The sequence below is a fragment of the Neolamprologus multifasciatus genome, chromosome 6 (assembly GCF_963576455.1).
Source record: "Neolamprologus multifasciatus chromosome 6, fNeoMul1.2, whole genome shotgun sequence".
Lineage (NCBI taxonomy): Eukaryota > Metazoa > Chordata > Actinopteri > Cichliformes > Cichlidae > Neolamprologus > Neolamprologus multifasciatus.
In genome coordinates this window covers 23,721,652-23,747,696 of record NC_140444.1, presented here as the reverse complement: position 1 = coordinate 23,747,696, position 26,045 = coordinate 23,721,652, and the positions used below count along the sequence as shown (strand labels likewise).

Here is a 26,045-nt window from a genome sequence, read left to right as displayed (position 1 = left end):
ATGTCCATACCGTCCTATGTTCTTTTCAATACAATGGTTATCATTGGTAATCATAATCATCAATATTTAGATAAGTTGTAAAGCAGGACTTGGCTCTATATTATTATTATTTTGTAATTGTTGTGCTGGTTATTTATGAATATGAATTCATTTTTTAATAGTATGCAAAGAGAAACAAACAGAGAACACCTCCTTTATCAGAAGGTAAATTCTTACTTCCAACTTTTTTGGCTATTAGCTGGAAATGATCGCTTTAATCTGGTACCAAACACTCAGACACACTGCATTCATTACTCTTTTTTTTTTTTTTTTTTTTTTTTTTTTAAATCAGCTCCTTGGATCCTGCAGAGGAGTACAAAATGTGTAACAAACGATCAGGTCTTGCTCTCATTTTTAATCAGGAGAAGTTCTTCGGGCGCCTGGGCTTGAATGACAGAGTTGGAACCAGTGTTGATCGTTACAACTTGAAGGAAAGGTACAATTTCCAGCTATCTGCTGAAGAAAGGGAAACAGTGTATTTGACGCAGCTTTGTGCTAAAGAACATGCCAGCACTTGTTTAGCAGCTGTAGCTCCTTTCTGTGGTAAAACTGTGTGAGAATTTCCACAGATTTTTCCTGATAATGAAATGTTATTTTCTCTCCTCAAGCCTCTTGGTGCTGATTTCACCTTTGTGCTCCAGTGCCAAAACCAATATTTGATGTGCTATATTTTCACAAATTCCCACTGTAGAGAATAATGTTGGTCCTGTAGTGAAGAGGTGATTCTAAATAGACTGATGGATGATCTGTTAAACTAATCAACGCATTTTCACTTTCTGTTCAGACTGAAGGATCTAAACTTTGAATTGAGGTGTGTGAAGATATATGTGTCAAATCCAACAATTCGCCGCAAGTTTAACAAGTACTTGTTGTCCCACCAGCTGCGGAGGAAGATCACTCAGATGCTGATTGCTTTTTGCTCGCCTTCTTGAGTCACGGAGAGGATAACCATGTTTATTGCTACGATGGAAAAATCAGTATCCAGGACATGATGTCCATGTTCAAAGGAGACAACTGCCGGGACATGTTGGAAAGCCAAAGATCTTTTTAATACAGGTGCAAAATACACAACCCAGTCAAGTCCATCAGATTATGTAAACCTGCTGTTATTGTCATCCCAAAAAATGATGATGCATGAGAATCACTAAGTAATGAGGTACTGGTGAAACAGCATTGCAAAAACAAGCAAAACTCAGTAACACAATGAAAGAAATACAATTTAAAGAGCAGTGAGTGTAAGAATGCAAGAAAGTGAAATGTGAGTACAAATATGAACATTAATCAACATAAGATAGAAACCATAATGTGTAATGTGGTGTGTGGGTACACACATGAAAAGTCTCTGATGTGTGGCAGAATTTATACATCTGAACTGATCTTGATGTCTTCAGTTGATAAGAGAGAGGCTGCTGCTGAGTTTCTGCACACACTCGTAGAAACTTCCCATCAGCAGCAGAGCAGGTTCCACGACTCACAGGTGTGAGGATACTCTCCACTGAACTGGACTGTGGAGAGCATCAGTAGTTACAAGTGGGGCTTCTTTATTAGCCTGCTGAAGTTGGTGTTCATGTGAGGCCGTTGTTGATGTTTATACCCAGGTACTTGAAGCTGGAGCTCGCCAAGGGGCAAGAGAGCTCTCAGCAGCTTTTTTTAAAAGTTCATTAATGCCACTTTCATTTTCTTAACATTAATGGAGAGGCACTAATCCTCCAGATGTTCTTCCTGCAACCTGTACTTTGTCTCATAGTTGCTGGAAATTAGTTCCACCAAAAACTTGACAACGTGGGTGCTTGGGAATGTGGCTGAGCAGTTACAAGGGAGTAGAGAGTACAGCAGGAGGCTCAAAACACATCCCCGAGGGGAGCCCGTGTTGCCGGGGCTGATTTTATAATATGCTCTTCTGTAGCTGAAGGTGAGTCTTCTGGTATTAGACTGAACCTTCAGCTTAGAGGAGAAGTAAAAAAAATTGCTGGACAGATTTTGTTAACCATATGAGTGACCCTTTATGAATCCTGTGTAAAGTATTTGATATTTCATAACCACACTAGACCACCTGCCATGTTTTGCTGTTTTTGTCATTTAATAGGTTACTACTCCTTCCGGGAGACCAAGAAAGGCTCCTGGTACATTCAGGTTCTGTGTGAGATGCTCCGAAAATATGACAACTCCCTTGAATTCACAGAATTACTCACACTAGTCAACAGAAAAGTGTCGATGAGGAACGTTCCAAAATCCTGTGACCCACAGCTTGTTGGGAAAAAGCAAATGCCTTGTTTTGCTTCAATGCTCACTAAGAAACTTTACTTCCGACCAAAAAAGTAACACTGTCTCACCTCAGTCTTTAAATCAGCTGATTTATATTTTTTAACTAAAAACCAACATCTCACCACAGAAAACAAAAGATCTTTTATAACGCTAATTAGGATCCTCAATATTTCTAGTGACAGAGTTCTTATAAAATCATGGGAACATCCTCTAGACTATGTACTATCTATGTATTATAGAGGTACATCTATGCTATTTTATTTAATGGTTACAACTATAGCTGTCTCCTGAGTAACTAAGCAGACACTTAAAGTACTGATTTTATATAGTTGTGTGTAATTCAGGTTTGGGCTGCTTTTTACCCCACTTGATTGCTTTGCTGTTAGTTACACAGTTTGGTGATATCAGCTGTTGAAATGTTTCGCTACTTGAATTTAACAGAACTAAATGACATGTAAAACCCAGTAGCAAAGTCTTTTTCCAGAAATGATGTTCTAAATACTGAAACGGTTTAATTTCGGAACTGTTTTCTCTTTAACTGTTTGTAGAAGCAAGAATGTATAGACATGTGGCAGGATGGTGGGATGTTCAAGTTAAAGGTGTCCCAGCCAGCTGAGCTGTAGTGAAACTAACCGCATCTTTCTCTTGGTTGTCCGATTTAATTCCATAGAATTAAATTTTTTTTAAATGTAATTCTTCATATTACTATTTAGGCATCACAAACTGGCATTTAGTTCCATTATGTCAAAGAGGAGGCACACATTTCTACAGATAGTGTCTGAGAAACTGATCAACTAGCATCAAAACAATGGAGATAAATGCCACAAGAGGAAAATGACATTCATTTGATTTGGGGGTGAACTGTTCCTTTAACTTTCTTAATCAAGCTGTTTGTTTTGTATGAAGGGAACAAGTTTGTCAAAATAGGCAACATTAAAACTTCTGTCATTTTTTAAATACTGTAAAGCTGTTGTTTTTGTCTATACGTACTTGAGTTACATTAAAGCAGAATACAGAATGATTATGGACCACAGTCTTTGCTGGCTACTTTGTAAAATTACTAAATTACTCTAGCAGCACAGAATGATACCTTACTACACAGAAATGCATTCACATGGCCTTATTTTATATCAGGTTCAAAACACATAGTCAGCAGCCTTGCACAGAAAAGTTTTCATCAGAAAGTCAGGGAGTCTGGTTTGCTTGGTGTCAACAGCCAGTTGTTTCCCAACTTATCATGAGAGGCAGATGACGTGATAGCTTAGCAATCAGAAAATTGGATTTTGTACTCATCAGTTTCATTCTTACTTTTCTCACTCTAAGCCTCAGGGTGCCAGTAACACTTACAACCTGTTCAAGCACTTCCTAATCAGAGTGTTTCCTCAAGCTTACTACTTGAGGAATGGAATTAATGACCTGTCAGCAGTTTATGGTACATGTACTAATGTGTATTTGCACCTCAGTGATCACACTAGCGTGAAAAGTAAGAGGCTGTGTTTTATTTAAAGTTCTACTCTAGTCAAAAACACTTGTAGTCATGATCCGTGTGAAGGAAAACGAAATACACCAAATTACACACAGACTTTGATCATACTTTGTGAACGAATGAGATTTTAGTTATGGCTTTGCCATTGTTAATTTTGTTTTAAATTAAAATCTCCATTGTTTTTGTGACAGAAAGTGTGCGCGCATCCTTTATTTGTCCAGAATCGGTTTGAAAACAAATTTATTCAAAATACAACCAATTCAAACAGACTTGGGGAAACAATCCTTTCATGCCATTAGTAATGCCTGTACTTGTCATAGTGTAGTAATTTGCCCATTGTTCCTCTTCCTTGTTTCCCCAGTGTTCGAGCTGAATTTATATTTTTTTCAATTAATGTTTTAATTAATTGTAATTAGTAATATTAAAGGTGTTACTGAAACTTACATCAAAGTAAATGATGCAATCTTCATATTATTACTGTACGAATAAAGATATAGAACTTTGCTGTAGTCTAAAGATAATATCGGAAATTATAATGTGTGTTTGTGTATTGACGTGAAAGTGATTATGTGTTGTTATGCATACCGTTTCCAACAGAGGGAAACAGAGCTTCATTTAAAATATTTCCAATATAATTTCCCCATATCTCCTAAAACTGCCAAACAGGACATTATTACAAAACTGTGTAAAATAAGGCGGTCAGTATCCAGTTCCTTATACCATGAGGAAAACGGAACATATGATGAGTTGGCAGTGTTAGCACATCCTCCCTGCCCTTCCACAGAATGTAACTGAATGCGATGGTAAAGATGGCACTAATGTGACTTGCAGAAGCATCTTTTTAATTTGTTACCTGTCATTCGTTTATAAATATGTGGACTTTAAATGTCTTAAGAACAATGAAGTGTAGGCTTTATGTTTTTAGTCATGTATGAGATGAGGCTCGTAACAGAAATCTGGATTAGGCTTTTAGCCCACTTAATCTTTTACTTCTTCTCATGCTCTGGTCGTTCGTGATTTGGTAGTTGCCTGAACTTGTTCTATTACAATGTTGCAAACACGGAAATACTAGTCTTTAAATCTTTGAATGACAGATGCGACAGCCAATAGGTGAAAATCTGAGCCAATGAGATTACGGTGGGCGGAAGCACATATACACTCTTTTTAGGGTGGGTTTTACGACGGTGATGTTTTCTTCTCACGGCGTTAGTCCGAAAAAAAAAAGACGAACCGTGAACATGTCTGACAAGCAAAAAGACGACTGCGGAGGTAATAAATTTGCATTTTTTTTAAAAAATATTAGAAACAGACAGGCGACCTGTTAATTTGAAAGCCGAACAATAAGTGCAACGCTACTAAGTTTCGATCTACGCTGAGCTCAATGTATTTTAAACTGTTTTGTATGCTCTATTATAAATGTTGTCACACATTTACCATAAGCGTTTCTTTAAGTCAGTCACCACGTTAGTACAACGTGTGTCAGGTTTTTTTTTAATGTAATAGCAATGAAGTCGGGACTTCACTGCTCCTCCTTCTCTGACTTTCCTAGGAAGTGTTGCCACAGACAGCAAACCAACAGGTGAAAGCAAGCTAGGTGAGTATTTCCTACCGTGAAGTATATAAAAATTCTAAAATCTTTTTTTCAAACATGAACGACAAAGTACTTGCTCATACCAAAAGCAAAAAGTGAAACACTAAAAGCTGTAAAGTTGTACAAACAATGTAATAAAAGTAATGTTTTGTTGCTGGTGAAACAAACAGGGCATGTAAAACAGCGTGTGATTAATCATCAGCTCAAAGATTTTTACTATCGCTTTCATAGCTGTACCCCTCAGTCCAGGTCAGGAAGCTGCTTTATGGCTGCTTCATACCCAACATTTTTTCTCCTAATTATCAGTGTTGGACTTCCAGGTGCACTTCCAGAGTTTTTGTTGCTTGCTTGTTTTGTATTCAGCTGTGAGTTTATTTATATATGTGAGTAACTAATAACAAAAGCAAAACATCTAAAGTGATAGTAAAGATTGCCTCAGAGCCAGGCTATGGAAATAAAAATGAGCAAATCGCCCTCACGGATTCACTTTAACAAAGGTTTATTTACATAGAACCAACAACAGTCACCTCAAATAACCTTTTACCTTCAAATACACCCATTCTACCTCATTTGCACAAATACTCTGTCCTATGTATCTGTAGGGCAGAGTATTTGCCACAAGAGGCAAACCATCACTCAGCCATTGACAGCTGTCAGGACTTTGAGCGGATGGAACAATGGCTGCTTGACCCCCACACTAGCAGCACTTGTAGCTGTACTCTTAAACAAAAACAAAAGTCTGAAAAGCTAAATCCTGCTATGGATAAGTCCTCTGCTGTGTTTTCTTTTTCCTTTTCCCGCATGGTTGGAGGATGAGGATGAGGGTGGCTTCTCCCTGTGCCTGTTTCTGCTGGAGGTTTCTTTCTGTTACAAGGGAGTTCTTCCTTCCCACCACTCAAAAGTGCTTCCTCATAAAAGATCATTTAATTGTTGACGCTTTCTCCTGAATACCGTAGGGTCCTCACAGTATAAAACACATTAAAGCAACCGTTGTTGTTATTTAGCTCTGTATAAATAAATATATAAATGTATAAATATATTTATAAGTATTTATAATATTTATAAGTATTTATAATATTTATAAGTATTTATAAATATAAATTGACTTGAATTGAATTGATTTTCACTACACAAAAGGTTTCTCAATTACAATATTAAGAAACCTAATTTCCTGTATTGACAGGATATTAGATATATGTTAATGGTCAAATTAATTTATTTACTAATTATTTTAAGACGTTTGCGTGTGGAGTTAGTGAGGACAGCCTGAAGAAAAGGAACAATTACACAACTATGATATTGTCAAGTGCATTATTGATGCAATACTGAGATTTTAAAATATCACGGTTGTCGTCTGTGCTCGGTTTATTCTAACACTCTTACTAGCACATTAAGCAGGTAGTTACTGGCACAGTACGATCTAGGATACTGTCATACATGTGTTACTACTTTCTTTGTAATATCATGTTTATCATTAACACTGGCATGTTGCAAGCAAGACTTGCTACAGCATTATTATTTTGTAGTTATTGCACTGGTTATTTATGCATGTGCTTTTCACTAGTATGCACGGAAAACCAAACAGAGACCGACTCCTTCATCAGAAGGTAAATTCTTACTTCCACGTTTTGTGGCTGTTACTTGAAATTCTCACTTAGGTTATTGCTCTCTATTCATGTGCCCAATTTTCACTCGATATTCAGCTACCTGGATCCTGCAGAGGAGTACAAGATGGGCAACAAACGACGAGGTCTTGCACTCATCTTTAATCAGGAGCGCTTCTTCTGGCGCCTGGGCTTGAATGACAGAAATGGAACCAATGCTGATCGTTACAATTTGGAGAAAAGGTACAACTTCCATCTACCTGCTTAAGAAAAGGAAATTGCATTAGGATGCGCTTTCATGGCAAGTTTAGATCTGTTCTGTGGTAATATCGTGTAAGAATTTCTAATGTTTTTCTTGGTTATTAAATGTTATTATTTTCTCTGTTGGATTGCCCTGAGGCTGAGTTCTTTCACTGCAGTGCACCAGCGAGTGCCAAGGACAATATGTGCGCTATATTTTTAAGTTCACAGAGAACTCTGTGATTGTTTCTCTCCTGAATAGTGATGACCCTGATCGCAATCCCCACTACAGAGTGTGATCGTGGCCCTATAGAGGTTGATTTCACAGTGGTCCAGGTTGTTCCCATTGCATCAACAACTGAGAGATGGTTGTGGATTTAGAAAGAATCTATGACCGTCTCTCCTGTGGTGGTAATAGCTGATTGCTTTTGGAGTGTCTGCAGAAGGCAGAAATAATTGAGGCATTGAAATTTATAGGACTCTGAGAAAGGTCCAATCAATCCCGATCCAAACAAACCCTTGTCTAAAGAATTTATATTGCTCATAAAGAACAATAAAATTATTTTTGGTCCTTGATCTGTGAAAATAATCGACTCATTTTCACTTTCTGTGCAGATTGAAGGATCTAAACTTTGAAGTGAGGTGTTATGATAACTACAAGCAGGAGGCAGTCCTAGATGAAATCGCCAAAGGTACCCACATAATCACTTGTAACTCTTAAATAACTAGCATGCATCCAAGATGGACATAAAAATCATCAAGAAAATCATCACCGTAGTTTGATTTCTCCCATAACTCTTTGCTCTCCAGCAAACATATCTGTCTCAAATCTAACATACAGCTGCAAGTTTAATAACAAGTACTTTTTGTCCCACTAGCTGCGGAGGCAGATCACTCAGATGCGGATTGCTTTTTCCTCGCCTTCCTGAGCCATGGAGAGGATAACCATGTTTATTGCTACGATGGAAAAATCAGTATCCAGGAGATCACGTCCATGTTCAAGGGAGACAAGTGCCAGGACCTTGTTGGAAAGCCAAAGATCTTCGTAATACAGGTACACACTAGCCAAAATCAGTCAAGTCTATTAGAGCAGCGGTCCCCGACCCCCGGGCCTCGGACCGGTACCGGTCCGTGAGTCGTTTGGTACCGGGCCGTGAGAGTTGAGGCTCAGGTGTGAAATGTATTGTTTTCAGGGTTTTTATCGGTTTTCAGCGTTATTTTGTTATTATTTTTATCGTTAACTCAGTTTTTACCTTAGTTTAATGCTCCATCCATCCATCTCCAGGCATGTCGAGGAGAAAAGCATGATGATCCGGTTACCCCTGCTGATGCAGTGGATAGCAAAGTAGAGGTGTTTGTGGATGCCAGTGCCATACACACGCTGCCTGCTGGGGCTGATTTCATCATGTGCTATTCTGTGGCTGAAGGTGAGTCTTCTGGGATTTGACTCAACCTTTTGCTTTTTATTTGGGCTCAGAGGAAATATCAAAGACACTGAACTGAGTGTATTTTTAATCATAGGGTAGATATGTGATGTTAGAATAATAGTATCCTCAAATATATCTAATAGTTTATTCTGTTTTATATAATAATATAAAGCTAAAATGTCTCCACTTGGCTACCAGTGACACGTGATTACAGTGTCACAAACTGTCCAGCTAGTGTTATACACTGTTTGTGTATTTGTATTTATATGTCTAAGCTCATTTATCGGTGATCAAGAGCTGGACCAGTGCCTAAATAGGTTTATTTTTCTTAATAAAACAGTACAATTGAGCCACTATAAATCCTGGTGTAAAGCATTTAACATTTCATAGCTTTCTAAAAATCCATACTTCTTCCATTTGCGTTTTCTTCACCTTCCATATTAACTTTTCTTTTCAATATTTTTTAGGTTATTACTCACACCGGGAGACTATTAATGGCTCCTGGTATATCCAAGATCTGTGTGAATTGCTCCAAAAGCATGGTGATACCCTGGAATTCACAGAGTTACTCACGCTGGTCAATAGAAAAGTGTCCATGAGGAGTGTTCTGAGAGCTCGTGACCTACACGCTATCGGGAAGAAGCAAGTACCTTGTTTTGCTTCAATGCTCACCAAGAAACTTTACTTCCGACCAAAAAAGTAACACTGTCACACCTCAGTCTTTCAATAAGCGGGTTTATGTGGGTTTTTTTTTTTAGGGCTTCTGAACAGGAATTTACACTTGGCACTAGACTAGGACTAAATGTATATAATTTTCTGTATCACCATCTGAATATGAACACATGCAAAGTGACCATCTAATGCAGTTTATTGCTTCATTCAGCGCCTGTTAGGCTCTATGGGGGTCATATGTAAAACATGTTTCTTTGGCAACGAATTAGTGTTGTTCTTATGGCAAAATTTAAATAACTAAACAGTGAAAACGTGGTTTCCAGAAGATTAACGCAAACAAACAAATGAACTCTTTAATCTTGGTCAGACTTTCCCAGTTATCTTTGAATGCAAACCAAATAGTTGGGATTATAATGGAGTCCAACCCAACAACCCCTACAGTAACTGATATTTGAACTGTTGTTGGAAATAGAGATGCTGTTTTACTTAGTGAACACAACTGTGGCTGTCTTCTGACTAAGTTGAATATCCATCTACCCATCCTCTCCTGCTTATCCAATTCAGGGTTGTCAGGGCCAGCTGCCATAAGTTGAGAGGCAGGGTAGACCCAGGACAGGTTGCCAAGCTGACTAAGCTGCTTATGACACAAAATATAACAAGATCTAATGAGTTTATAGAGAACATTCAACTGAAAATCAGTTGTATTTACCTCAGGCCTGTAGTTGTGTCTATCCATCTTGATTGCATTAGTAATGTATTAATTACAGAGTTTGGTGATAGCAGCTGTTGAAACAACCACTCTGCTTGAATTTAACAAAACTAAATTGCACTTATCTCGTAAGACACAAGGACCCAGAAATATATTTCTCAGATGTCCCCTTTCAGGAATTATTTCCTGAGTATTAAAAAGAGTTCATGTGGGAATGCCAGGATGTTCAAGTTAGTGGCTGAGCTTCACGTTTCTTTTGATGATCAGATTTAGTTCCATACAAGGAAAATGGTTCTTAAATTTGACTTGTCGTTTTAGTCCTTTAAGCATAACGAGATAACTGACATTTAATTTTATTATATAAAAGAGAAGGCAGAAAGCTGCCCATCTGTATTTAAATTATGATGGTTATGAATCAGTCTTTTTTGGCTGCTTCGTAAAACTACTGAAATAACTTTGGTAGTACAGAACGATGCCTTACTGCACGGCAGTGCGTTCAGTTTGCCTTCTTTTATAACAAGTTCAAAGCACATAGTTTACAGCGGCCTTGAACACCGAGCTGTTCACCGGCTCAGCGCTGTCTGTGGAAGCTTGAAAACTCAGGGAGTCTGTTTCACGGGTTTTTGAGGATTTTTTTTTTTCAGCCAGACAAATATTTTCCAGTTCATCTTCAGAAATAGGCGACATGCAGTGCATTCCACTTAAAACTGGAATTTCTTAGTTCTTAGCTGGAATTTTCCGGTGGAATGCTCCTACTTATCAGTTTCATTATTATCTCACTATAAGCCTCAAGTAGCCAACACTTTAACAAACTGTCCAAGCACTACATAAAAAGTGTGTTTCCTTAAGCCTTACTGCTTTACAAAGGGATTTCATGTTCTTTGTGTCAGTAACTTATAGTACATTTACTCCTGCATATTTGCACCTAGACGACAATACCAGTGTGAAAAGTACCTCAGGGAGGAGGGTGTGTTCTTTAAAGTTGTACTTTGGACCTAAAACTGTGTCATGTGGTGTATGTGTGTGGCGTGGGTGGGGTGAATATGCCAGAACACACAACAATGCTGTATTTTTGTGGTCATACTTTAGTTACTTTACTTGCCCTCAATAAAAAGGTGTTTTATAAAAATCTTCATTGCATTTGTGTTAGAAAGTGCATTTGCATTCTTTATTTAATAATCCTGTAACGGCCCGCGATGCAGATTTAATCAAAGCGCTTCACAAATCACACAATCAGACCAGGAAGACACCAGACTTCAAATGGGGTTGGGAACATTTCATTTCATTAGCAATCAATCTTTGTTCTATTTTTTTTCTTTTGATGATATAATTGGCATCATTATTAATACTTAAAGAAAACAATTTCATGGATTTGAGATAAAAAGATGCTATTATCAAAATAAAGCAGGAAAATTAGTTTTGTTTTTCCTCTGTTAAAGTTTGAGGGACCATCATTCATGGCTTGGCTTCATTTATGGCTTTGGCTGGATTTGTTCAATTGGTAGCTGGAGTTGGGTTGGATATCTCAGACGCCTCAGGTCTTCCTCCACCTGAAACGCAGAAAACAGAAAATCAAAGACTGTAAAAGCAGGTGTTCATACCTTTTGCAGGTTTCTGAAATAAATTTATCAGAGCTTTTATTTTTGGCTGATATTTCCTTTAATTAAAAAAACAAACAGTTCCTTGTAGATTTGTTTAAGAAAAAAACAAACACATTCAGTAACAAAGATTCTGACTGATTTATTGTAAAACAAAACAGTCAGCCAACCTGGGCCAGCTTGTCTTTGAGTTCATTGTATTTTTCCACGTTGAATCTCTTTTTCCTGGCGCCCTTATAAAAATAACGCAGGAACTGCCTGTCCTGGGCGTCTGGGTATACATAATCCTGTAGGAGAGAATAAAGTAGGTTAATTATTTAAAAATATATCTGCACACATGACAATTTTACACAAATGAGCATTAGGTGTAACTAAAATTTGTTTTTTAACATCTAAAGTGTAAGATCAGCCTTCTAAAGGAGGTTATTATCATTTCTTGGGTCTAGAGAGTTGGGGTAGATTTTATGGCTTTTTCCAGACTATTAACTGGGCAGAGCAAATAGATGTATTTCCCAAAATGTGATCTTGAAATGATCAGAATATTTAAAAGGAAAAGCATTTTGAAAGTCAGTGAAAGTTCTGGTACGTGACTTGCTGAGTAATAGGTTCTAACTGCTAGTTGTCAGTTACCCTGATAAGAAGTCAAGTTGAGCCATATTTATTTACACTACAAACAGCCTTCACCCCTTCAGAGCAATACAGGACATCTTTATTGTAGCTTCCATGTTGTTTTCACAGTCCACAATATATCACATGCCCAAGTCTGAAGGAACAACTTGTGAAATGGCCTGAGGAGCAGCTGTCATCTACACCTAGAGGAAAACGGTGAAGTCAGTCAGGTGTCTCTGAGTCTTACCTGTTTGGTGAGGATATAGTAGGCGAAAGCTGCCATGCTGGTCGAGTAGGTGATGAAATACGTGACGGGCTCCATGACGTCCCATGAATAGACCCACCAGGTGAGCCAGGCCAGAGCACCGCCCTGCACGGACAGCAGCGCCAGGCCAACATACAGAGCCCTGGACGTCTGGAAGTTTGCTTTACCGGACAGGTCTGCCTTCATCTGTCACCAATAAAATGCAGAGAAAAATGGGTTACCAAGTCTTTAAGGCTGAAATGTCATCATTACCTTTAAATGAAGCTTTCAAGCAAGTATAACAAGGTACAAAGTAATTTCATGGGTGAGTGGTTGTTGCAACACATCGAGTACCTTCTCCAGAGGAGAAAGCTCCTGTTTGAGGTTGTCCAGTTTCTCCAGGAGCTCCCTCTCCTTCAGCAGCTGGTGTTCGGGCTGGTGGAGCGCCGTGTGCAGCAGGTGCACAACATGTTTCATGTCCTCCAGCTCTATAGCGTGCTCAGCAGATGCACACACTGTAACGGGGGAGCAACAGGGCAGACAACGAGGAGAAAGTAAAAGTGAAATATGAGAAGAATAGAAGATAATAACCACATTTTATCACCAGGATCAAGTGTAATTGGAAAACTGCCAAATGGAGAATTTATGAATGGAGATAAATGTACCCCTTTCAGGAGTGCAGATATTATAAACTGCATTGTTGATGACAAGCTGAAAGTCCTTGTCCAGCAGGGCATCGATCAGCGTGCTGTTGGCAATGCGCTCCCCATCTGTCAAAGCAAGTGCTGAACTGATTTAACTTTATCTTTTATACCGTGAAAAAAAAGGTTTGCTGGCAGAGGGACCAAACAAATTCAATAAAACATTATAGCAACAAAAAGTTTATCAAATAAACCCCACAGTGATGGACCAAGTCAGTAATTTACAGCTTACAGAATGTAGTTCAGCACTGCATAACTACAGTTCATGTATGGGAACGAGATCTGTGTGGGAAAAAGCTCATATGCTAATCTCTGCTGCTCTTGTCTAACATGTCCCGTCTTCTAAAGTGATAAAAATCTTTGCCACAACCTACCTCACCTGTCTCTTTCATGGAAAAATACACTTTTCACGAGTTACCCTTAAGGTAACTTAAGGAGGACTGCATCAGATACTCTTCCTAACCGCTCTGGTTCTCATACCAACTCAGATGTGAGTGGCTACAAAATGATTAGAAGTTTGAAAAGGAAGTGTGGAGTACTGTTACAGAAAATTGTCCTATTTTTCTCCACTGTGTCAAAACATGGCATGCTCAAGGCAACACGTAACTTGATAAACACAGGTGTGTGAAGATCGTGTAGACCAGTGTGACCTTGTGCCACTCCCTCCTGCTCACTGAGGAGCCACAGAGGTTTGCAAGACTATCTGCATGTAAAATACACTGCAGTATTCCCCAGAATTGCCCGGTTTATGAATTTCTTTTAAAAGCAATGATCTGTGCTACAAGATCATAAAACAGACACCGCCCTGTTTTAAAGTGCAGGGAACCGCGACCTATTGTACTACAAACAGCCACAGTTACTCGCAGTGGAAGGTGATTGACTGATAACTGCTCAGTGTAAATGTGAAAATGAGTAAATGATTATTGTGGAGGCATCTTGCTTGACTGGCTATCGTTCATCCTTTTTGTGCACAACCCAGCGAACCAGACCGACTGCACCTGTTGCATACTGAGCATGTCTTACCTTTAGAGAGAACTGAGGCGGTAGCTCCTGGGTCCTCTTTCTGCAGATTGCCGATCAAGTCGCCCACGCTCATCAACATGGGCCTTAAAAAAAACAGACACTTCTCATTCCTGGATGGCAAGGGGACTTCCAGAACCAAACGTCCATGTTTGTACTTCAAAGATACATCTGTTGCACAGTGAAGGGTATGGGGGGGGGGGGGGGGGGGGGGGGGGTATGGACAGTTTGAGTGTTAAGTTTTGCATTTATTATTCCAAATATGTGCACAGATAAGGCCAGTCTGACCACCCACAAGTAAAGTCACAAACCAGGTGCAGACGTGTGACATAAAAGTTCAATATTATGTGGATGCAATAACATCATATTACCGCTAGAGGGAGCATTTGTAGCATAGAAAAGAGCTGGATAACTTCCAAGCGGAGGCCTTCTGTGCTGAATCTGTAAAGAAGGATATGAAGGGAGAATGAATGAAAGGAAAGAAATGACTCAGTTTTTTTCTTTGTGTTCTCACGTACACACAGACACACACACACACAGATACACAAACCCCGCCCTCGGCAAACTGTCATGTCAGCAGATGTTGGAGAGTAAACAGATCCACGGAATACTAAAAGGAAGCATCTGAACAACCAAAAAGAAGCACTTGGAAACCTTCTGCCACAAGCCAGTTCACAGTGGTGTTTAATTACATCGTGGCTTCCTAATATGCTTTTATGTCACAAGGAGCAAACTGATGCATGACTTTAATTATTTTTGTGACAATGGTATTAAATGCTTAAATGAAAAACAAGTGCATTTGTAAATAAGAGACGTACTGTCACACAGTGAGACCTCAGGTTTCTCCCAGACTCCTGAGTATGGAGAACACATCCACTGAGAAGTTCATTATTCTAATCAGCAGGAGTACTTCTTTGTCCTACACTTGGCATTCACTGGGCGTAGTCCTTCTGCCGTCTTTTTAATCCATGCTTGTATGCCTTCACAGTGCAGGTATTTAAGTTGCAAGCATAATTTAACACACTAAATACTAAAGCGCACTAAATCTGACCACAATCTGCACACTCAGAAAGTCAGAAGGGTTCCCGCTTGGATACATCTTCATCCCACTAATGCCCAGTGATGCTGCAGACACTCTCCTCTTCCCTTGGCCTTCAAGCTGGGAGTTTGGTCAATCAATATTACATTAAAGAAGAACAAGGGAGCTGTCCGTTTTCATGAGAGGAAGGGGGCAGGCAAGTCTCCTATCACAGGAACATAGACACGAAGAGACCAGATGTGCCGTTTCTCACGCAGCTTTGGAGTGAGCTCTTTAAGAGGGAAAACGTTTTAAACGAGCAATAAGTAACACGCACTTTAAGCTGAAGCTTAACCTAAAACTTTTAGTACCGCAGTGGTTCAAGCAAACTGTGAAAGTGCTTTAAAAAGTTACTGACAATTACCTAAAACCTCAGGATACAAGGGCTTGTGTATCGGTTATGTATCACACAATGAAGAAAAATGTGGACAGCAAGAGTGAAGCAAATTGGTCCCATGAGTCAAATTCGAGTTGCTGCAGATAGAGATAGAGAGCAATTAAGGGCTGCCCACACTTGCGGTGAAACCAATATGAAGGTGCCTTCTGTCTGATAGCACACACTGAAAAAAGTCTAAAAGCTGCAGTGCACTGGGTAAGGAAACCTGAATAAGCTGTAGTGTCAAAGTCTCAGCTTTCTTATCAGGACTGTAAAAGTAGTCGAATTAGTAGAATGAACAGGAACATCGTGAGATCCTGACACTCCCTCACTATAATTTGCCCGTAACAAGTTAAATATCCATTTACAGCGCACCCACCCTCCATCCCTTATAGAGACCATCTACAACATATCCACTACCCCTCCTCTGCACACGTCCAAACCACCTCATCCTTGCCTCTCTTACTGTGTCTCCACCCTGCACAACCTGAGCTGTCTCTCTGATGTACTCTCCCAATCTCGTCCATTCTGGTGTCTCCCAATGAAAATCTTAAACTCCTCAGCTTGGCCTCCTGTCTTTTTGCTAGCGCCAAAATCTCCACACCATACATCACAGCAGGTCTCACTATCACCTGTAAACCTACCTTTTCACTCGTCTCTACCCACTCCAACCTGCCTGCACTCTCTTCTTCACCTCTCTTGTTCAGATGGCTGACTGTTACACCTGTCTCGTGTGTTCTGTCTTGCGTTTGTTGACTTTCATTCCTCCTCTCTCCAGCGTATACTTGCTCCCTACTCTCACGACAGATCATAATGTTGGCTGTGAAAAGCATAGTCCACGGAGACTCCTGCCTGACCTTACCTGTAAACCTGTCCTTCACCAATGCTGACAAGGAGTCCCACCCCTGCTGCACACCTGAGCGCTGTCTCACTGTCCTCATAAATGTCACGCATGACCCTTTCTGCCGCTCTTGACTTTCCTCAGACAATACCACACTTATTTAGCCTTTAAATGTTCAAATATACAACATTTGAGAGGCTAAAAACATACTTTTGCTTCCCTGCTAACAACTCGCCCAGAAAACACTGTGGGTAGACCCACACAGCATGCTGTAGGGCAGTCCACATTAAACCACAGGTAGCCATTTGGGCCTGTATGGGTATGTCCACAATAAGGCCATAACCTACAGTGAGGGACAGAGCTTCGTTTTAAGGGCTCACAAGCGAAAATAGATCGACAACAAGTGGCCCAACACACCCAGAGAGATTTAATATTGATAAGTGCTTTGTGTGCCGTTTTCAGGCGCTGCCAAATTTGACTTTTCTCCCAGTCACATTAATCCCGGAAAACATAACCACGCTATCCAAAGTGGCCAGAAATAATCTAGTTACTCTGTCACTACAGAGTTAACCTCTGACACCAAACACCTTCCCAGCATATTTAACAACAGACTAGGAAAACCTTTTACTTGCCACCTCTGCTCCAACAGTCATTGTGCTTCATTAAACTGAGAGTTGCAGGCATTCACTGCCAACACACACGATAGGTGCTTGAAATAAAATGCATTCAACACTAGACTCACATTAGCAAACAGTTCAGGCCAGAAGTGGTTTAACGGCCGGTGTGAGCGCAGCGAAGGTTTTTGCACTCTTTGCGCATCCGTAATCTGCTAATGTGAAAACAGCAGAGCTGAAGTTAAGCATTAAGGACGAGGACAGACTGTTTGCTGAATGGGTGTGTGTGTGTGTGAGAGAGATCACTGACCGGAGACAATTCAACAGCTGAGTGCCTACAGGCATTTTATATTCTGTGTACACACGTTACCAATCCCATTTTTAAATCAACACAACGTGGCTACCATGGCAGATAATACAGCTTCAGGGCTGTGTGATGAATAATAGTCCACTTCCAAAGCCATGCTCTCAGCCCTCTGTTATTATAGCCTCTAACACACTGCATGATGAATACTGACCTTCGTTTGTCTCTTACCTTCCTGTGGCAGCTACAAAGAAAAAAACATTAAAGAACAATTTGGGAATGCTAGCAAACCGATCAACATTTACAGGGTGACAGATGACCTCCAAAGTAGATTGTAGGGTTTGAAACTGAAAACTGAGGCCCAAATCAAATGTTTTTATTTGCATTTTCAATTTTCACGTTGAAATAGGCAGTGTTTGAACATGAATGTCTCAAAAACTATTACAGTCAAAAGCCTGAAATAACACATGGCCTTTCTTACCATAAAGAAAATGGATCAGAGCTGTAATCTGGGACAGAATGCCTGTTAGTGTCATTCTAATTTAACCTGAGTTATCCAGCTCTTCCAGGACATCGTGCATGCCTACAAAGATTGTCTGGGAAATGAAAAACATGCACATATGTAATACAATTACTTCTTAATTATAATTACAGTTCTATCTGGAAACTTTTCACTTTGGGTTAGACTATCTACTGATATTCTGTTTCTGTGGAACAACTTGACATATTTGCTCAATCCAGCATGAAAGCTGAATGAAGATTTTCTTTATTTTTGTATATAAGAATTTAATTTTAAAAATTAGTGTTCAATTGCAGGTCCTGGTTCATGTATATGCTATCTTTAATAGTTTTTGAGACATTTCTGTTCAAACATAACCTCAGATTATTATTAATTATATATATCCAAATATCTCTGGACCGTAAAGTTGTTAAGTAAATTGTAAGCGGCTGAGCAGAAGGTCCCGTGATGATTTGTAGCTGTCAGGGCGTCAGTGACTGGTCTCTACGGCTGTGTGACTGAGGCTTTAGCGATCAATTTCACAGTGGCTGCTCACAAATTCCGGCAAACACTCGCCAACCAATCAACAAATACACATTTCTCAGTTCCACTGACCCAAATTAATGGAGTTTAAAATTTGCAAACAGTTATCAGCTACAGCTGCCTGTGCTGGCATCCACCTCCCAATCAGCATGCTTATTTCTCCAGCACAGTTTGACATGTTAACATGGTGGCATATGAGGATTGAAACTTCCACTTTGGCTTCATTTTCACTGAGCTCAAGTTTTACTTGAGCTACTCTAGTGCAAACAGCCGGACCCGCCCATAGCTTATGCAGCACACATACATGACTGGTTATCCCATCCTGCAGGTTGAAGACTGTAGCGCCTGAACAAGCCCACACATGACAAACATATGAGTAACAGCTAACCGAATGCCTCTCATGGCACAAAACACGCCTGACTCGGAGAAACGATTGGGCTCTCTGCTTTGGCAGAAATTGCCATTGCCTAAATTTGTCTTCTTATCAAAACAAAACACACTTCCCTGATACGCAGCGCATCAATATTCAGAGTGGTCGTTGTCTATCTACTGTCCTTCACACATTCCTGGAGCTGCAGGGAACATCACTGCACATCTGCCCCTCATCACCGAATCGTTTCATCCAACTGTTCTTTCACAGAACAATCAGCTGAAGGTGTATTTACGCCGTGAGCTAAGCATTTTTTATTTATGTCACGCAAACAAGGAAGGAGGAGAGAGAAGCCGGGCGGTGAAAACTTGGGAATATGGTGACAATCTGCCAGCCTCTCTCTTTCCTCACGCAGAGGCTGTGGCTTGCTGCTCCAGTAATGATCGGCGTCTATCGCCAGCTTCATTTTCCCTGCAGTCTTCCATCAGTTCCCTCCATTATCAATCCTGTCACAACTGAGCTATGGCCTCCTAAAGGAATCGGCTCCCACCCTGGCCACAGATTTGATATTGCCAAGCAAAGGGGAAGGAGATTTTTGCCGTCGCATAAGGAATCATAAGAGAATAACTTACAGTGTCTACCCAGCATGACCCGAGGCATAAAGAAAAATGTGCGAGCGTGATAAACTACGGCTGCCAGGAGGAGAAATTGAATTACTCTGTGTTGCCATTATGATTGAGAACAGCCAGCACTCTGGCATGAAAACGATTTGCATTGAACCATTTATCTTCTCCTACTCAGTTAATGATCCGGATCGCTTAAGAGAACAAAGAGAAGGTGGGAAGCGGGAAGAAGATGACTGCGGGGTTGGTGTGCTGTACGAACACGAGGCTGAGTTTGTGTTTCGTGCAAATACAATGAATAAAACGTTTTGTAACACTATTAAACAAACAGCAGCACACACACACAAAAACTATTTCTCCAAATCAAAAATGGCTTCTGGGAATACAAAGTGAGCTTTAAAAGGAAGGCGCAACAAGCAGAGCGTTCCCATCTGCGACCACTGTACAACTACACTAAAAAGGGCGGAGCACGTACTCACATTTAGCCCATTTAATCTTACAGTTAGTCATCTCTCAGTCCAAACGTCCACATTTATAACCAACTCATCATTCCCCAAGCTTATCTCAGCAAAGAGTGGTGCAACTTTCAACCCTGAATGCCACAGAGAAGGAGCTGATTACTGAAAAACATGGAGGAGGAGGAAAAAACAGGAGGGCAGAAATTAAGGAATTCATGTGGTGTTCGCAAAGGTCCAGAACAGACGGATCTAAAAAAGTTGATTAAAAAGGAGCAGAAAAACAAACGCTAAGCCGATACAAAAAACCCTCTGAGTGATTCACATTACCACTTTAGTGACACATGGCTTAGCAATGCTTCAGCACAAGGTCGCAACAGGATAAGAACAGCCCATATAGATGAGTATCAGCTATACTGAGTTTACTTATTAAACCCTCAGTGAGAAAAATGCCCTCATTTACACGAGGATTGAAGAGGAGTTTACTTGTGACTATAAACACCAGAGCAACTTTCATTACTTATCACACACAGTGCAGTGCTCTGATGGGCTGTTATCACAAGACCATAACAATGCAGGGTCAACACCATCACACCCACTGCGTACATGCTTCTGTAAAGACAGCGGCACCATTACCATGGTATTAAGCAAGCTACTGGAATGTTCCTTTGACTGGATGTGCTTTAAATCTGTTCTAAGTTTATCAGCAACTGTTGTGGCACAGATTAGGAATAATATGTTTTTTTAGCTTTATGTGTATTAATGCTATTGTAAAAATATTGATTGAACTGAGAACTATTATTATCTAATTTTAGATACGCCTGTAGATGTGGTCAAGCTGAGCTGCTGAAGTTCAAACCCAGAATCAGAACAGAGAAGAAAGGTGGTTTAAGTGACTTTGAACGTGGCATTGTTGTTGGTGCCAGATGGGCTGGTCTGAGTAGTTCTGAAAATGCTGATGAGTCATCTCTAATGTTTACAGAGAACGGTCTGAAAGAGTAAATATACAGTGAGCTGCAGTTCTCTGAGAGAAAAAGCCCTGCTGATGGCCAGAGTGCCGATTGCTGACAGGAAGGCAACAGTAACTCAAATAACCACTCGTTACAACGAAGGTATGCAGAAGAGCATCTCTGAATGAATACAACGTGGAACCTTGAAGCAGATGAGCTGCTGCAGCAGACCATGCCGAGTGCAACTCATGCCGGCTAAGAACAGGAAACTGGCTGCTTAGCTGGCATGAATTGCACTCTTGGATGGTAGGGTCAGAATATGGCATAAAGATGGTAAATGGCCTGTATTTGTATAGCGCTTTACTAGTCCCTAAGGACCCCAAAGCGCTTCACATGCAGTCATCCACCCATTCACACACATTCACACACTGGTGATGGCAAGCTACATTGTAGCCACAGCCACCCTGGGGCGCACTGACAGAGGCGAGGCTGCGGGACACTGGCGCCACCGGGCCCTCTGACCACCACCAGTAGGCAACGGGTGAAGTGTCTTGCCCAAGGACACAACAACCAAGACTGTCCAAGTTGGGGCTCGAACCGGCAACCTTCCGATTACAAGGCAAACTCCTAACTCTTGAGCCACGATCGCCCCTGATAAAGATGATGAAAGCATGGATCCATCCTGCCCTCTTTCAATGGTTCAGGATGATGGAGGTGGAGGTGTTATGGTGTGGTGATATTTTCTTTACACACTTTGAGACTACGGCCTTCCTGCGTATTGTTGCTGACCGTGTGCACACCTTTATGACTGCAGTCAATTTGATTTATTTAAAACATTTGATTATAAGTAAAGTCAATGTATTTACTATATAAACATAAAAAACTATTTAGGTCTACAGGCAACAAAAAGTACAAAATGTTACAAAGGATTCCCCCAACCATAAAACTAAAGCCTGCATTGATGCCGGTGGACCATCTACCTAATAAATTCTATGTTGTTCTATGATCAATCCACCATTTGCTGATGGGCGAGCCAACATAACACAGAGGAAGGGCATTAGTGTAATGGCAAATGTGTTATTTTTGTACATTTGTGATAGTTTTTTTTTTTTTTTTAACTTAACAGAAAAGTGTCAAAGTGACACTGACAACGACTCTCTCTTTTCATGTTTGACATAACACAGTTTAGGAAGCTCTTATGGTAACAACATGTTAACTGTTTCACTCCACACACTAATTACGCAAAGAGAGGCGTGTCCGTAAAGACAAATTACATGAAAATTACACTTTTTGTTTTGTTTTTTGCTTCATTTATCTAGGGCCTGTTGTCATTCATCATCTGATCATTTTCCAATTCAAACTTTTCTATTAGCTCAACTTCTTTACTTCTCTCAGGTCACCCTGCCCCACCTTTTCAAGCTGAAGAAGTGATGTTGCATAACCACTGATGACACCTTGCATAAACATGTAATTTTTCCCCCCTTAAGAAGTAAACTTTGGAAACTTGCTGTCTGACATCACATCATGAAAACAAGTTCTACAACTCGCTGCACTCTCACCAAACCACAGTACTGTTCTTTCTACACGTTATTGTATTGAGCAACGGCTTCCTCTTTAAGCAACGCTGGACCACAGATGACGAGATCAGTTCTTGATATCTGCTGAGCCTTCTTACAATTAACAGTCACTTTATTTGTTGCCCTAATGAATACAAGTATCTGCACCTGGCATGGCCACACTTGGTTGTCAGGCTTCTTCAAATGAAACCACTTAGATTTTACAGTGTTTGCCTTCCCAGTACCAAGACAATAAAAAAATGAGCAAATAGTTATGCCTAATTTATCCTACCCCGGTTGTGTCCTTTACTAAATTCCCAACTGCATGATGCTCAGCTTGGATGACACTGTGCATCCGCCAAATGCTGATTGGTCAACTAGTCGGCCAGAGCAACGGCGGACTTCACCGGGAACGGAAGAACATTTTTTAGAAGTAGGCTGCAAACAAACTCACTTGCAGATGACTTTATCATGTGTCCTGCCATTGCGCCTCAAGGGCTGTTCAAACAGACCCATATTATAAATGCTCCCAAAAGCCCGACGTCTCATTTTAGCATTCCACACATATTCAATACACTAAACTAATACTTTTGCGTTTTTTCCATCCTGCTTAGCCCCATTGATTCAGCACTTTTGTGGACGCACAGAAACAACGCTGATATCGATTCTCTCATCTGAATGTGTGAAACTGCAAAGAACTAACAGCGAGCAGCACTTGAGTTTCCTGCAGGCCAGTCGGGTTTCTCTCAGTACTATTAATTAAAACATCCTTGTGTTATGTGTTATATGTTTACCTGTATTCTGTATGTATATGTACCTGTATGTATATGTCACTGTTACAGCAGTGACAGAGAAGCCCTAACTCCCTGTCACGTCTCTGGTGAAACTTTTACAAAAAGGTGATATTGAATGTTTTGTCTCTAGTGGAATCTCACCAGGGAAAGGCTTGTGTTACAAATTTATAAAAGACGTGGCCTGAATATGAATATCGCCCTATAGATACCCAAAAGAGATCATATCTGAATTCTGAGCAACTTAGGGCACAGGCTTCTCACAGTGCTTAGTAGCTGTATGTACTCTTACACGGTGGTTTTGAACTGAGGATTTATGAGGGGTTTGGAGGCGAACCAGATCTTTAATGTCAAAATGCCGGTGAACCTAGCATTCTGCTGTCTCATGTACAATCTTCAGAGTGACCTCTGCCTCCTTCACTCAATCAAGTCCTCTGATACACTGCATTGGAAGGAATCTGATTAAAAATTGGCAACTTGATGTGTGGATTCTAAAAACCAGATCTGTACATTTGCATGCAGCCATGCTCTCTGCTTTTCTAAGTGCATTACATTCCTATTAAAAACATTCTGTGGCCCAGCTGCTCCTTTACAAAAGACACTTTCACTCTGAATGCCCCGTTTTTGGGAGGTAATGTAATTTAGATTCTCCTCTGAGGTTGATACGTTTCTGGCTGGGGAAAGAAAATTACAAAGAGCAGAGAAACGGCCCATTTTATAGTCTAACTGAAATCTATTGCTCAATATAGGCCGGTCTACAGAATGAGGAGGTTAAAGACCACAAAACCTTTGTGGCAGAGCATTCCCAGTCTTTATTGTTTCACTTCCTGTCTTCTAAACTGCCAAATAAAGTGGAAAGAAATTCTGAAAACGACTTTATAAAACACACTGACATGCCAACTCTGTTCTTTTTGCAGCTGATATGAATTGTATTCTTTTTGCTGAAACATGGGTTGCTGTAAGGATTTTGCTTACTGAAGCTCCACTTTTATATACGGTCCAGTCTAAAAATAAAACTCATCTTAGTCATTCTGGCTTGTAGGAGTGAGTCAATGCATCCTGCCCCTCTGACAGCTTCCTTTTTTTCCCCCAATCCAACAAACTCTATCTCAGCATCCATCTATGAAGGCTCTGATTGCACCGAGCAAAACAGAAACTGCACTGTTCTCCCTGCACACTCACAGATTTGAGGCACCTTAATTGAGATCTGCTTGCCTGCAGCTGAGCTGACCAAAGCAATTTCATGCAGCGGGCAATAAAAGATGTGGGCTGAATTGGTGCCTTAATAAAACTGTGAGTAAAAGCTTCGCTACAAAAAATAAATAAATAAATAAAATCTCAAGATTTTGCTGTGATGGAGCGTGGGTTTTCACTTTCTGCAGCATTTCCCTGCTGCACTATTTCCTGCCTGTGGGCTGGACCTGTTTGTTGATGGGTGACGTATAGCTGCATGGTAGTGCTGTGGGATATTGCAGGTCCAATACCAGGTAAATACAGGGCCAGTATTGCCAATACCGATACCAATACCAATACTTTTACTCTCTCATGGCAGGTTTTGTATGGGTGAGCAGTGTCTCATGACTTATGGGACGAATCATTGTCCATTGAACACATTTTAATGATCACTAAATCAATGTGATTTTTACTTTCCACAATAAATGCCAAAACACCTTTCAGCTTTTCATATATTTTGAAACAGTTTTTAATAGCCTGAAATTTTAATCTACCTCTCCTCAAAGCACTTAATAAATCAATAAATCTGAAGCTAGTAGCACAGTATAGATCCTATCACTAGTATCGATCAGACACTTTTGGTATCGATAGCCTCGATATTTGGATCGATCCTCCCAGATCTTCTGTACAGGCTCCACGGGCATAGAGACGACAGGAAAATTAAAAAAAGTTTTTGAGAAGCGCTCAAAATAGAGACAAAAACAGCATCTTGTGCTTCAGCAGGAAACCACGGCACAGTTTACACTGTGACGCCCACGAGGGACTCAGAGTATAGCGTTTATTTACCTGGTGTTGAAATGTAACCGGGCGAGCGGGTCTGAGACCGCAGCGTAGGGTGTGAACACTTCCCACGAGTCCCGTCGCAACTTTGCACACCGCCCGCACCGAAGCCATCGTCAGCCGGTAACCGTTTTTAGCCGCCTCGCTGGGGCATGCCGGGAGGAGTGAGGTCCAGGACGAGTACCTCAGAGCTCCGTGTTTCACTTTAAAACGGGCTGCTGTCTGTGCGTGTAGCAACAGACAAGCGGATCGCTACGGGACCCGGAGGAGGAAGAGAGCAGGCTGAGCTGCATACCATTTCCTCCTGACTACACCCGCGCGCTCTCTGCCAGACTCCGCTTCCTTTGTGCCCCACCCCTCCTCTTTCTTTCTGTTGGGTCTGTTTTGCATGAAACAGCAAGTGGGAAGCATATGCGCCTGCCAGGCTCACGGGACTGTAAGCCGACATCCCAAACATCACCCCCTCTCCTCTAACGAATCATCACGAGTTGGTCTGATCACTAAAATAACAAATTTATATGAGGCTTATTAGGGCTGGAGCCATTGTAACGTTACACTTTGAAGTCTTCATAACTTCAAAGGGTGAACTTGGCCAAGAGCTCCACTTTAAGCATACCACCCACAAATCGATTTCCTCTGATCCCACATTAAAATAGGCCCTTAGAGATAAAGCGAACTTTCTAATCACGGTGTTACATGAGCAAGGACTGCATTTCAGCTGTCAGCCAACAGGGGGAGCACTTACACACAAATATGTGTCACTGACATAAAGGTCAATTCTTTGTTCTTTCAAATACAAAGATGGATAATGATAAAGATTCCGGCCT

General features: G+C 40.6%; 2 protein-coding genes and 1 pseudogene across 4 annotated transcripts; 2 read left to right on the top strand and 1 right to left on the bottom strand.

Moving 5' to 3' along the window:
* The first annotated feature begins 330 nt into the window (after window positions 1-330).
* Window positions 331-4,951, top strand: LOC146517048 (caspase-6-like; annotated as a pseudogene). The gene is made up of 5 exons (XR_014874591.1): window positions 331-590; window positions 648-654; window positions 921-1,095; window positions 1,864-1,951; window positions 2,126-4,951. The product of XR_014874591.1 is annotated as a caspase-6-like (transcript).
* On the top strand, window positions 4,937-11,014 carry LOC146517047 (caspase-6-like). Its single transcript, XM_085162363.1, has 8 exons — window positions 4,937-5,059; window positions 5,340-5,384; window positions 6,946-6,988; window positions 7,085-7,228; window positions 7,841-7,917; window positions 8,104-8,279; window positions 8,511-8,652; window positions 9,120-11,014. Exons 1-8 carry the CDS (start codon window positions 4,978-4,980, stop codon window positions 9,353-9,355), a joined length of 945 nt encoding a protein of 314 aa, XP_085018489.1. The 5' UTR covers window positions 4,937-4,977; the 3' UTR covers window positions 9,356-11,014.
* Window positions 11,015-11,102: 88 nt separating this feature from the next.
* On the bottom strand, window positions 11,103-25,547 carry LOC146517046 (calcium uniporter protein, mitochondrial-like). Of its 2 annotated transcripts, none has more exons than XM_085162361.1 (8): window positions 25,225-25,547; window positions 14,577-14,646; window positions 14,209-14,379; window positions 13,150-13,254; window positions 12,839-12,999; window positions 12,488-12,691; window positions 11,802-11,918; window positions 11,103-11,583 (listed from the first exon to the last, which is right to left on the bottom strand). In XM_085162361.1, exons 1-8 carry the CDS (start codon window positions 25,330-25,332, stop codon window positions 11,506-11,508), a joined length of 1,014 nt encoding a protein of 337 aa, XP_085018487.1. In that variant the 5' UTR covers window positions 25,333-25,547; the 3' UTR covers window positions 11,103-11,505. The 2 variants fall into 2 exon arrangements, with proteins under 2 accessions (XP_085018487.1, XP_085018488.1); XM_085162362.1 differs by having other exon boundaries at window positions 14,209-14,376; window positions 25,225-25,546.
* Window positions 25,548-26,045: the final 498 nt, after the last annotated feature.

Bases quoted from the DNA above. Each gene is read 5' to 3' on its own strand.
- LOC146517047 (XM_085162363.1), top strand. From the start codon at position 4,978: ATGTTTTCTTCTCACGGCGTTAGTCCGAAAAAAAAAAGACGAACCGTG. The intron at 5,060-5,339 runs GTAATAAATTTG...TGACTTTCCTAG, and splicing joins GCAAAAAGACGACTGCGGAG to GAAGTGTTGCCACAGACAGC. The intron at 5,385-6,945 runs GTGAGTATTTCC...GCTTTTCACTAG, and splicing joins AACAGGTGAAAGCAAGCTAG to TATGCACGGAAAACCAAACA.
- LOC146517046 (XM_085162361.1), bottom strand. From the start codon at position 25,332: ATGGCTTCGGTGCGGGCGGTGTGCAAAGTTGCGACGGGACTCGTGGGA. The intron at 13,255-14,208 runs GTAAGACATGCT...TTGCTTTGACAG, and splicing joins CGCCTCAGTTCTCTCTAAAG to ATGGGGAGCGCATTGCCAAC. The intron at 12,692-12,838 runs GTACTCGATGTG...TATTGGTGACAG, and splicing joins AGCTTTCTCCTCTGGAGAAG to ATGAAGGCAGACCTGTCCGG.